Genomic DNA, 12448 nt, shown 5'->3' with positions numbered 1-12448 from the left:
GACCGACTCAAGATTAATAGATTTTTAAAATTTTGATTTCTGATTATTTGATTGACTCATCAGCAATACAGATTATTATTGATATGGCGCATACTCCCTCTCTACTACTGCCTTAATCTTTTTCTTAATAATATGAACTTTACCTCACCCTCTGGTGCAGACTATTGGATGTATTGGCATGAAATTTGGTCAAGACGTTCATGGCACCCAGAGGATGAATCTCAATGAATCTGGTAATAGTTTGATTTTTCCTCTTGTGCAACCAGCAGGTCAATGCTTAGATGGTTTATTGATTATCTTTATTGTGTGAAGCCTTAACTAGCAACATGATCAGGGTGTGAATTATTCTAATTTGGAAACTACTTTGGTTTATCACCAAATATCAGAAGAACTACTGTAATCACAATGACGAACTAGTCTTTGTTAAACTTACAGAAGTAGAATACGTTATAATGGTCATAATAGTTATGAGTTCTGAGTTATGTGTCAAATGGGCTTACAGCCAATCAGAAGACGGCATCTTGACGTAAACCTTTATGATAATGGTAGCAGACTTTTCCTATAAAGAAACTTTCCACAGGGCAAAATGTAGTAGCAGTGAAGAGGAAGGGAGGGCGGCACCATTAGAAAATATCAGACCAATGATCAGTGTAAAAACAGCTGGGATATAAACATCAATCTATCTGTGTGTGTGTGTGTGTGTGCAAGACAGAATATGTGTCATTGTATCTACATCTGGTGCTCTCTCTCTCTCTCTCACACACACACACAAGCGCGCACACACACACAAGCACACACACACACACACACACACACACACACACACACACACACAAGCACACACACATTTCCCTGGACAAGGTGTGGTCAGTGTGATGAAATAGCGGTTAGGGGTGTTGTTTGTTTTCCAAAGAAAACACTCAGTGCTTGCTCTCAGCTGTTATTTTTAAGACTTGCGGTTAAATGTCCACCAGGGCCCTAACTATTTCAATTTTCACCTTGTGAAAAAACGGCCACCTAGAAATAGTTGAACAGAGATCTCGACTTGCAGCCATGTTAAATATTTGTTTAAAGCATTGCTCCAGACCTCAGAAGAAGAAAAAAAAAAAAAAGGTCTGCGAATTGCTTTTCATGAAATACACTCTGAAACGATCATCACCGTCGACTCGAGTGAAATGTCACAAACAATATATGAACTATAAAGTGAAGGCACAAAGACGAATCAACCCCCAGAGTCACCGGGGGGATATTGATTCGCAGCCTGTGCATTTTTATCATCGTCTGTCCCACGTTCCAGGAAGAAAGCACGTCGGACAGCTGAGAGGTGCCGCGACGCTGCTCGCACATTTCACTGTGAAGCCGTTTCTAACAGAACATGTTCTGCAGGGGGAAACATGGAGCTGTGAGGCCCAGTCCAGTCCCACGATACGATGTTACACTGAAGTCACAATGGGATAATTGTGATGTGATGTTAAACGTTTTGTTATATGCTGAGGTTAGCAATAACATTGTGAAACACTGTGATTTATTACATTATTGCCAGAAATTATGTCCCAGAAGTTAAACTTTGTCAACATCCATTTTATTTAATAAGATTAAAGTCTGTTTATCTGACTTCAATCATTTGTATTCTTGCAAAATGGGACAGACTGACCAACATAGACATAAAAAGTACCAGAAACTTAAATTCATATCTGCAAGTCACATGATAAAAGATCAATATCAGCCATCTGTTTATTGATATGATACAGCCAAACAATGGTTTTTCCTGCTACCTTTAGTTGCAGCAGTATGTTAGCTCTCTGTTTCTATGGTGAAAATAGCTCTGATGCTTAATTATCAGCATTATATTGCAGGTTGGTAAAGTAGGGTAGTCTGCATGTAGCCTGAGAGACAAGACCCAGGGCAAAGAAAGCAAAAAAAAGCACTTGAACAATGGTCAGAGAGGTTTAAGTGAGAAAAGTAAACATCCACAGAGGACACCAGGCTCATGTAGTTGCGTACGTTTCTTTAAATACCAAGCAGAGTAGGGCAAAAAGAAAAAAAGAAAAGAAAAAACTCACGTCGGTGTTACAGGATCTGTAGCGTTTCCTCTCTCCAAGACAGTACTTTCCTCCTCCAGACGGACTGAGAGACACAGGAGAATTGAATGAGCGGGGGGAAATTGTGAAAAGTGAGAGGACATGACATCTTCAGTGCATCACAGTGAACAGCATAAATTCACAGATCTCAGATTTTCCTCAAGGAAGTCATCATCTCTGGGATGTTAGTGAGTACTGTACATGAGGAAAGGTTTGGTGATTGCAGGTCGTGGAACAGGCCTTAAAAAAAGACGACTGCCAAAAGTCTGTCTGCGTTCGCTGCTTTGCTGAGCGTGCGCGCCAATGATTCATTCATGAAATCCAAGCTGAGCTGAGAGCTCTTGAGTGTGACATGACATTTAGATTTGGGAGGGAGACTAAAGTGTGTAAACCTCAGAGCGATTCTCCGCTCGCTGTGTAATTTTTTTTGTTTTTTTTCTCGTCTGCTCACACACACATACACACACATGTAGATTTGTTTTTCTGCTCTTATCATCTCTTGCCTTCTTCTCACCTTCATTAGCCTTCCCTTCCCTCCATCACTGTTTCCACTTCACTGCAAGAGACCCTCAGACAGGCTCTGTAATGAATGTGGTAAAGGCTGGTCTCACTGTTTTCTCTCCCTCCTCCTCCTCCTCCTCCTCCTCCTCCTCCTCCTCCTCCTCCTCCTCCTCCTCCTCCTCCTCCTCCTCTTTGCACTGATGCCTGAGCGGCAGCGATCACCTTACACAGGTGTTCCACATTATGCCGGTGCCTTCTCCCCCCCCACCCTCCACCCTCCTTCTTTTCTTTCCCCCCCTCTTCCCTCTGGTTCACCCTGGCTCTTTTCTCGTGTCTTCCCATGACGTGTTTCGCGTAATATCTAGCTTCCAAAACAAAGGAATGCAAAGACGAAGATGCACTGGACAGCGATCTGTCTGGTGCAGACACACGGGAGGCCTTAAAACAAAACTAGGCAGCTCTATAATCTGCAGTGGAGAGCGAGCTGTGTCGTCTTTAACTGACTGCACATGCTCCATCATGGAGTCCATCTCCAACTGCAGGAGGAAGAAGACTGAACCCATATTCATCCTAATATTGTTATAATGGCTCTAAATAACTTGTAGGTATATGATTTTATGGGGTGGTGCTTGCCTTGATTGACAGGTGCAACAGCGTATGACCACCTCAGGCTTCCTCCCCTTTGCTCAAATCTAGATTTCCCAGCTGTGGAAACTGATCCAGTCTTGTCTTGTCAGCTATAAATCCTTGCTTGACTCTGCAGATAATCACACTTTTACTTTAGATGATATGTACAATATGTACAATTTACACATCCAGACGTTGTAGAGTAACATTAATATCCATTAGGAGTCATATGTCAGCCCACCTGCCAAGGGAAAAGACCAATATTCCCGTCTCTTTTTGCTCTGTTTTTGGTCTCCACCTTCTTTCCTGAGGGAGATATCTGCCTCTTTCCTTTCCTGTCTGCTTGCTGTTTGCAGTGTTAGTGGACAGTAGGGTTTTTAGAGCTTTTTTCCTTAAAAAATAGTTCAACATTTTGGTAAATTGGCCCATTTCCATAGTCCCTATAGCCATAGCAGTAGGTTTGTTACCTTTAAATGTCGGTTTAAGATGTTTTTAGAACGGCGGAGCAGAGCCGTGAGCTGCTCAGAGCTACGCTATGGAGGCTAATGGGATTTCTCGGTTTCCCTCATCAAACTCATCAAATACACAATTCAACACCTCGAAAACGCTCTCGTGGACAAGTTGTGACCTGCAAATTCACCACGCTCACGTTCTAAAAATAGCTTACACCGACAAATAAAGGTAACAAACCTACTGCTATGACTATAGTGATTATGGCAATGGGCCAATTTGCCAAAAATGTTGAACTATCCCTTTAAAAACTGCAGCCGAAACTTGTGAACTGGATGAATAAACAATAAACATTCAAGTATTATGGAGTGTTAAGGCCATGAAAGAAAAAAAGTTAGAGAAGGAAGATCATTTTTCTGTATTTTTTCTATCATACACTTTGAGAAAAACATTGAAATTTCCACAAAAAAGGAAGATTTTTCCCCCACAGAAGGAGACGTCCACTGTCAACATGTCACTACTCTAATTATCTCTACTCCCACATCCACACAGCACAGCACACACATGTGCACACACACGCACACACAAACACACACCTGTAGGCAGGACCTGGATGTGTGTGTTCAGCTTGCTGTGGCTTACTTTGCCTACTTACGCTGGGCTGTCACAGTGCCTCATGGAGGAGGATACACCGCCCCCACAGGTCCTGCTGCACTCCCCCCACAGCGACCAGGGCCCCCAGCCTCCGTCCACACTCTGAGGCCAGGTACCAAACGCAACACACTCCCCCTGGTAGCACCACTGGCCGGGGAGAAGCACAGACAGACAGACAGACAGACATTTGGTTATTATATATATATATCATCGGCTCATTTCTTTACCTCAACACTGAGACATGCAGAAAACTTAGGTATCGGTTTTGCAGTCGTCCAGCAGTTATTATAAGCTCACTGTGAATTTATGTGCCTTTGTATATAATGAAATGAAGACTACGCACACACACACACAAAAAAAAAATCCTGCTGGACTGTTTTTCCCCTCAGTAACACGTTCCCTCTCCCTCCGTCTCTCTTTGGAAACACACACACACACAAGGAGTAAATTGTGATCACGCCGTTGTTACCCACCCTGTAATTTCATTTCCGCATTAGTCCTGTTATTTCTTCGCGCTCACCTGTCATTTTCCGTTTTCTTATTGCTGCCCTGGTTTCCTCCTCGTTGAGCTTTATTTTATTGTTGTGTGCAGTTTATATGACTCAATCCTGCTTATAGTTAAAGGAATAGGTTCATTTTGTAGCACTAGATGTAAGCATTAAGACAAATAACCTCTAAAAAATGAAAAGAAATAGAGTCGCAGGAGTTTTTCTGCCATTGCTTAAAAGGCCCTATAGTATAAAGTTATATATATCCATGTGTTTGATTATAGATCAGGTCTAAGTTCTGTATTAACACTGTAAAAGTATCAAATCCTTAGTCCTAGGAGATAAGCAGCACACAACCTGCATCAGAAACTGTGTCTTAAAACGAGCTGTCGGGACTTCTGTAACTTTGTGATGTCACAGCAAAGCAGTCACGGCTCTCACAGCCGACTTGACTCTGTCCTTTTGTTGGCAGTCAACTTCAATCTCTGGGTTTTGGACTTTTGGATAAGACCTCATCATCTTGGAGAGACTGAGATGAACAGTTTGATATGTTACATGATGCATTGCTCCTTTTATTCACTTAATTAAATAATGATGATTAAAAAAAAAAAAGCAAATAGGTTCATTTTAACAGAGCAACATTTCATCCTGATTTTGCATGTTTTTTTGTTCTCCTGTTTAATGTTTCCTGTGCTCTGTGGGGTGTTTTCAGAGGTAGGTGAGGGATGGAAAGCACTGTCCGGCACGGCATGTCAGGAATGTTTTAAGCCTCATGTTAAGCTGTCCAGAGATCCAGAGGGAAGAAGGGATCAGAGACAGCCCTTTGTCTCTCCAACTGTGTCAGTAGGTTAAGAACCCAGAGAGACTGGGACAGTCAAGGTGAGGGCTACGTTGGGCCACTGTCCTCTTTCGCTGAGTTACTCATTCACGTCCTGAGACGCTGTCTAAACAAGATTAACTGTGGGAGAGAGAGAGAGAGAGGAGAGAGGAGGCAGGAGAGATGGGAGAGAGGAGGGGAGGAGGAGGAGGGAGGAGGAAGACAACCTCTGCTCTCTGCAACAACCTCAGAGCACGAATCTTTTGAATCCATTTGAACACAGTGAAAACTTTAAGAAAACCGTCTCACTGTTGGTCAGTTTTCTGCCGCTCTCCCTCCTCCCTCTTTTCCCCCCTCCCTCCCTTTCTCCTCTCCTCTCCTCTCCTCTCTCTCCCTGCTCCTGTTGGAAGGGCCTCTCTCCATTACACGCTGGGTGAGAAATGGCTGACATTCATATTCCTTTGAAGCTGTCCCCGCCAGGGGCAGACAGGGTCCGCCACTGGCTCTCCTAAAGCTGTTCCAAAAGCTGGTCCAAAGCCCCCCAGGCTCAACCTGGGGCCCCCTGTGTTGTCCAGGACCCTGTCCGTGGGCCCCGGCCCTCAAAGGCTCCACTGAGCTAATGGTAATCACGGGTGACAGCTCGTGACACTCTCCTATTCTTCCCTTTTAGACCTCGGACCATCCAGTGACAATGGCTGCCATAATCCGTGTTAAAACTGTCTCTCCTAACCTGGCTGGCATCAACAGTGGGCCGATGACCTAAAGCCTGGCCTGCTTGCGTGTGTGTGTGTGTGTGTGTGTGTGTGTGTGTGTGTGTGTGTGTGTGTGTGTGTGTGTGTGTGTGTGTGTGTGTGTGTGTGTGTGTGGTAGCACCCACTGCATGAGTGCACACTCAGGGAACAGGATCCCCTTCCCAGAGTGGAACAGATGCGAGCTGAGGCAGTGAGGTATCACGACCGAAGAGACATCATTACACATCAACCAGGTGCTGCATCAGGTGTCTGAGCAACAGTTAAAGGCTCCTTCCACCCAAATCACACAATATCATAACTCTGGTTGGCATCAAGCCATTTAGATAAGGGTTTGTTTTATTTGCATTTATTGTAATTTAGCTTATTTGAATTTGAAGATTTCTACCTCCTTTCACTTTATACTTTCTGTTTTGATACAGTCTTGTATCTACTCTCTACTCTGAACTCCCTCTGGATGCCTGAGCTCCTAACCTTATCTATGAGGATGATCTCAACCACTCAGCTATGGAAACTGATCTCAGCTGCTCACTGTTTCGTTCACGACCCAAAAGGCAAAGATCAACCCCAAAACTCCCAGTGACCTACGAAGAATAAAGAGTTAGTTCACACTCAGGCTTTTCCTGCAGTTCAGCGATTGATCGTTACCATCTTTCCTGCAAGCAATAAGCCTTCCCAGGGCAGGTGAGCCACATGGTGAAAAAAATGTCCATAATCCAAGATGATGTCTTGTTTTGTCCAATTAAAACTCATAAACCTCAAAATATTCACTATATAATTGCACAGCTTCAATTCAAATGTGAAAAAATGTAATTTAACAGCAACAGAAACCACCCTATCTGCATTGTATATCTTAAAGGGATAGTTCAACATTTTTGGCAAATTGGCCCATTGCCACAATCCCTATAGTTTTAGCAGTAGGTTTGTTACCTTTAATTGTCAGTGCAAGCTATTTTTAGAACGGCGGAGCAGAGCCGCGAGCTGCTCAGAGCTACACTACGGAGGCTCATGGGATTTCTTGATTTCCCTCATCAAACTTGTCAAATACACAACACAACACCTCCAAAACGCTCTGGTGGACAAGTTGTGACCTGCACATTCACCACGCTATGAGATAATAACGGAACGTTTCGAGACAGAGTTGTTTTAGAGGTAAATGCAGAGACTGCTTGTTGAAAAACTGCATCCGATGGGAACGTAAATCAGCGGTTTTGCATGAATTTTGACGAAAACAACTCTGTCTCGTAACGTTCCATTATTATCTCATAGGGTCTTGCAAAATAGCTTGCACCGACAATTAAAGGTAACAAACCTACTCCTACAACTATAGGGATTTTAGCCAATGGGCCAATTTGCCAAAATGTTGAACTATCCATTCAAAACCATCACTTGAAGTAAGTTGGTAAGTTGTGTGAAGCTCCGGTGACTTACCCCCTTCTCGATGCTGCCGGTCTGACACAGCGTCCCCTCTGCAGCCGGGATACTGTTCGTTACACAGCGGTTGCTTTTGCTAAGGCACCAGAGCTCTCTACACACTTCCTAGGAAAGAAGGCAAAAGCAAGTTGGTCAGAATAAATCAATGATATATCAGTAACAGCGAAATGAAATTCAAATCAAATCAGAGGACGATGAAACCACATCAAGGTGGCGTCTGAATCTCAAGCGTCACCCATATGCTTTGGATCATAGAGCATCTTGAGCAATATGCAGAGGGTCAGTGGGCGCTATTAATGTTCTCTTATGAGAGATGAAGAGTCAGCTGGATCAACACCATGACTAACGTTTGCTCACGTTCACCTCGGGACCACACGGGACCGTGACATCAGTTCAAGAAATCCCATTCTTACTTCTTAGGGGAAATCAAGAGTGAGCAATCGGCCTCCCAAGTCTTAGATAAAGACGACCTGTAGGCCTTTTTACAAATATCTTTAGTATTACTGAGCGGTCTGAACAAACATCATATCTCTGTCTTCTTCTTCTCCTCCTCACCCCTCAGTCTGGGACATGAGGAGAATCCATTTAGATTAACTACAGGAATGGAGGGAGAGAGAGAGAGAGACGTAGGGGTAAAGACAGCACTAAGTTGCCCCCCAAATAAATAAAACCATAAAGTGAACACATGTTACAAGGACAGCTCTGCACAACCTTGCATTAGATTTCCCATTAAACCCGACTGGGTCGCCTTGTGTTTCGACTTCAAAGGCTTTTTTTTACAGGACAATTGTGTACGGCAGAAGAGCAGCCCCATGAAAAAGAGTTATGATCCCACGCATGGATTCTGACCCCGGGGGTCAGTAAATATGCCACGGCCCCGCAGCTCCCTGAGCCTATCCAGATTAAATAAAGCGGCAAACTGCCACTCTCTGGTTGCAGCGACTCCCCTCTTTACCAGCTGGTTTCAATAACCTGCCCCCCTCCGCCCCCCCCAACCCCAACCCCTCCTTCAACGCTGCGTTCACTATCTCAGCCCTGCTAAAAGGTCAGCAGTCAGCGGCCCGGGCCTTCTCCCAACATGGGACGTGGGGCTGCTTGATGGATTTACGCTAAGAGAGAACAAGCCGGCGATAAAATACTAAAAAAAAAAAAAAAAAAAAGACCAAGAAGGGCAGGGGCACTCAGCGAGGGAGCGCTGCTAATATACTCATCAAAGGTTGTTTGTTTTTCATACCTTCAGCTTCCAGTGTCGTTTCAGGTCTCAGAAAAAAAAAAAAAAAACACTCATAAAGTTCGCCAGGAAGCTTTGAGCGCAGGATTATCGTCTCACTGAGAAGAGGGAAGTCGTCACTAAAGAACAAATTATCGCTATAAATTACACTAATTTCCTCTTTTGATGTCCGTGTTACTTTTCCACCATCTCTCACACGGACTCACGCTGTGATTCACAGTTCTGCGATGCCGCCTGCGGTGAAAGGGAACTTTAAAGTCACTGGATTTATTTGAAGGGCCCTGAAGGCATCATGGGCCATATTCAGTGAAATGTTGCCCAGCAGTGCACGAGAGGTTCCCAGCCTCTTCTGTTTAATGACCCCTGATACAAAACAATGGATAATATAAATAATCTGGTTTGATTTGTGAGAGGTTCAATTGAGAAGTGGTTTATTTTTTTGATTATTCAGCTAGATTTGATCCCGTGTTTTGTGCCAGTTTTGAAAGAGATCAAACAGTTTTTTAAGTATTTGTTTTATTATAGGCTTTTATATTTGATAAGAAAAGTGGAACAGGGACAGGGAGCAGCAGGGCTAAAAGTAGTTTCAACTTATATTTAATAATTCAAAACGTTATTTTTATTTTGTTAGTCGACCTTTATCACTCCGCAGGCGCCGACTCATGAAAACTTAGTCTAACTTATCACTTGGGAAAACTCCCAGACGCTACAAAAGTTTTGTTTTATACAGATTTTTGATATTTAACTACTCAGCATTTTACAAGAATTACGCCATAATTAGAAAAAGATCCAGAGAAATCATTTAATAATGGGGAAAAAGAGAAAAAAAAAACCTGTTGCAGAGCAGAGAAACGCGGTAAATCTCCACCGCCGTCCTGAAGATGGATGAATACGATGGAGATTTGTGTCCAGAGCTTTCAGTTTGTTGTGGTCGAAACACAAAAAATGAGTGAACAAATCATGTTGTTATCTCACAGACTAAACCCGAGGAATGGGCGTCTTAAGCAACATGTTTGACCCGTGAAATATTAAAAACTACAATGTGACCGTTTGACATAATTTATAGATACATTAGAGATAAACTTTGATATATTCTGGCTCTGCCTTTCCCCCCCTCTTCGCTTTTTTTTTTTTTTTTTTGCTCTTTTACTGCAACTGAACGATTAGAAAACACAACCAAGTGCTCATGCGAATGTTGAAAAGTTCAATAGGTTACGGCTGCAGGAAACCAGACTCTTCCATTCATTAGACCTTTTATCCATTTCTGTGGTCACGCCTGTCCTGTGAGCCGTCGCAGAGGGCATCTCTTTCACAGATGGCTGCATGAAATAGATCTGATTGTCAGATGAAGAAACTCCGATCGAGCTCTGTTGAATCACTGCTGGAATCCAATCCGCTCATAAATCTCATAAATGTGTGTCTTTCATGCTGATCTGAAACCACAATTATGAGCTTAGGAGCCAAAATAACAGGGTTTGATTCTGGGTCTGTTATAATCTGCTGTCAGATATTTCTTTCAGTGAAATGAAATAACTATATGATCTCAGCTAATCTCTTTCTCCTTCTTTTCCCATCATGTGCCCAAATATTTATGCGACGCTAAACAATATCACGTTATTGTTCATTAAACCTCTCGAACCGCCCGCCCGCTCGTCCTCTTTTTTTAAGCACCAAAGGTTTTCTCATTACCGGCCTGGGCAAGAAGAGGGTGAATCATTATCATTATAGGTTAGAAAAAGGAAAAAACAAAAACAAAAAGACGACGAGTGTTGACTTCAATCCTTCATCTCTCTGTCTGGGACGTTTACAGACTAAAAAGAGGAATAAGTCGACGTGTGGAAAGACGCCCCCGAACCAGCTCTAATTGTCAGACAATAATAAAACAATTACCTTCCTCACATGTTTTACTTCCCCTTTAATCTCAGCGTGGAAATATAAACTCGAAGAAAGCTCTAATTATTACCTTATTACCCACCGAGGGGAGGGGCGGACGGGCTTTCATCACGGCTGATACCTCTAATCAGGATAAAGTCTATTAACGACCTGCGTTTCCTAAATGTGTTTAACCCACTGGGATCATTTGTATGTCACAGTGAAGTCAATTAACTGATTAGCAAACAGCTTTTTAGAATTGATGGTTAATCAGTGATGTCAAACATTTTTTCTTCCTGTTCCCAGATTCTCAAATGTGGGAATTAAGAAGAACCGTCTCTCGTTGTCCTCTGCGTCACACTGCATTTATAATCTTTAAGTGTCACTATGTTGTGTGCTCGTGTCACAGAAATATTTGTATTCAGATTTATACTGAATAAGCACACGCTGCCAGTAGCCTGCAATCATTTCTGTTTTCTAGCCTACTGCAAGATATACTCTATGCCTATAGACTCTTAGCTGTCCACAAGTTTACAAAGTAACGTTGTATTTTAACCATGAACAAATAACTTTTTCATATTTGAACCCTTAGAAAAAGTCTTAAGTTTGTGTAACGGCGCAGGTGGGAATAAATACTGGAGGCTGTTTTTATTCAAAAATTGAGGATTTCCATATAAAAGGAGGAAACTTGGATGAATAAATACAATTATGGAGGTCAGTGATACAAAAATAAGAAACCTGCTCAATATCTGACAAGCTCTGTAAGTGTTCTTTAGTCCACAGTTTAATTATGATCTGATTATCAGCTGAAATTTCCTTCATCAATGATTTTCTAGGCAGCAAATAACAACTTATTATCAGCTTATTTGACCAATATTTTCAAGATTAATCGTTAAAAATGAAGCAAACTGCTTGGTACCTCTACTTTGGTGCTTACTAAATGATTAATCACTTAATCAATCAGTCAACAAGTTGATTATCCAGGTAATCTGTTCTCACTCTAATGATTTACGAAACGTCTGATCTTGTTGGACACCACATCGCTCTGTGTGGGAGTTGGGCCGAGTCAGTTGTGTTTGTGTTTTTACTTTAAAGGGATAGTTCAACATTTTGGCAAATTGGCCCATTGCCATAATCCCTATAGTCATAGCAGTAGGTTCGTTACCTTTATTTGTCGGTGCAAGCTATTTTTAGAACGGCGGAGCTGCTCAGAGCTATGCTACGGAGGCTCATGGGATTTCTTGGTTTCCCTCATCAAACTCACCAAATACACAATCCAACAACTCCAAAACGCTCTGGTGGATAAGTTGTGACCTGCACATTCACCACACTATGAGATAATAAGGAAACGTTACGAGACGGAGTTGTTTTAGGGGTAAATTCATGCAAAACAGCTGATGCGCATTCCCATCGAGGGCAGTTTTTGGGCAAGCAGTCTCTGCATTTGCCTCTAAAACAACTCTGTCTCATAATGATCCGTTATTATTTCATAGTGTGGTGAATGTTCAGGTCACAGCTTGTCCACCAGAGCGTTTTGGAGTTGT

The 12448-nt window shown here is 42.6% G+C and overlaps 1 protein-coding gene across 4 annotated transcripts in view; it reads right to left on the bottom strand.

The window, feature by feature from the left end:
- Positions 1-12448, bottom strand: part of adamts6 (ADAM metallopeptidase with thrombospondin type 1 motif, 6) — a gene marked incomplete at both ends in the record, with an annotated part of 57421 nt that overhangs the window by 23031 nt on the left and 21942 nt on the right. For all 4 annotated transcript variants that reach the window (XM_083983099.1, XM_083983100.1, XM_083983101.1 and 1 more), the window contains 3 exons: positions 2064-2127; positions 4315-4460; positions 7799-7906. In XM_083983099.1, the coding sequence (XP_083839225.1) occupies positions 2064-2127; positions 4315-4460; positions 7799-7906 (318 nt within the window). The remainder of the gene's footprint in view (positions 1-2063; positions 2128-4314; positions 4461-7798; positions 7907-12448) is intronic.

Source organism: Trachurus trachurus, assembly GCF_905171665.1.
Source record: "Trachurus trachurus genome assembly, chromosome: 12".
NCBI lineage: Eukaryota > Metazoa > Chordata > Actinopteri > Carangiformes > Carangidae > Trachurus > Trachurus trachurus.
Note: the sequence above shows the minus strand (reverse complement) of the source record. Positions and strands in the feature narration are given on the sequence as shown.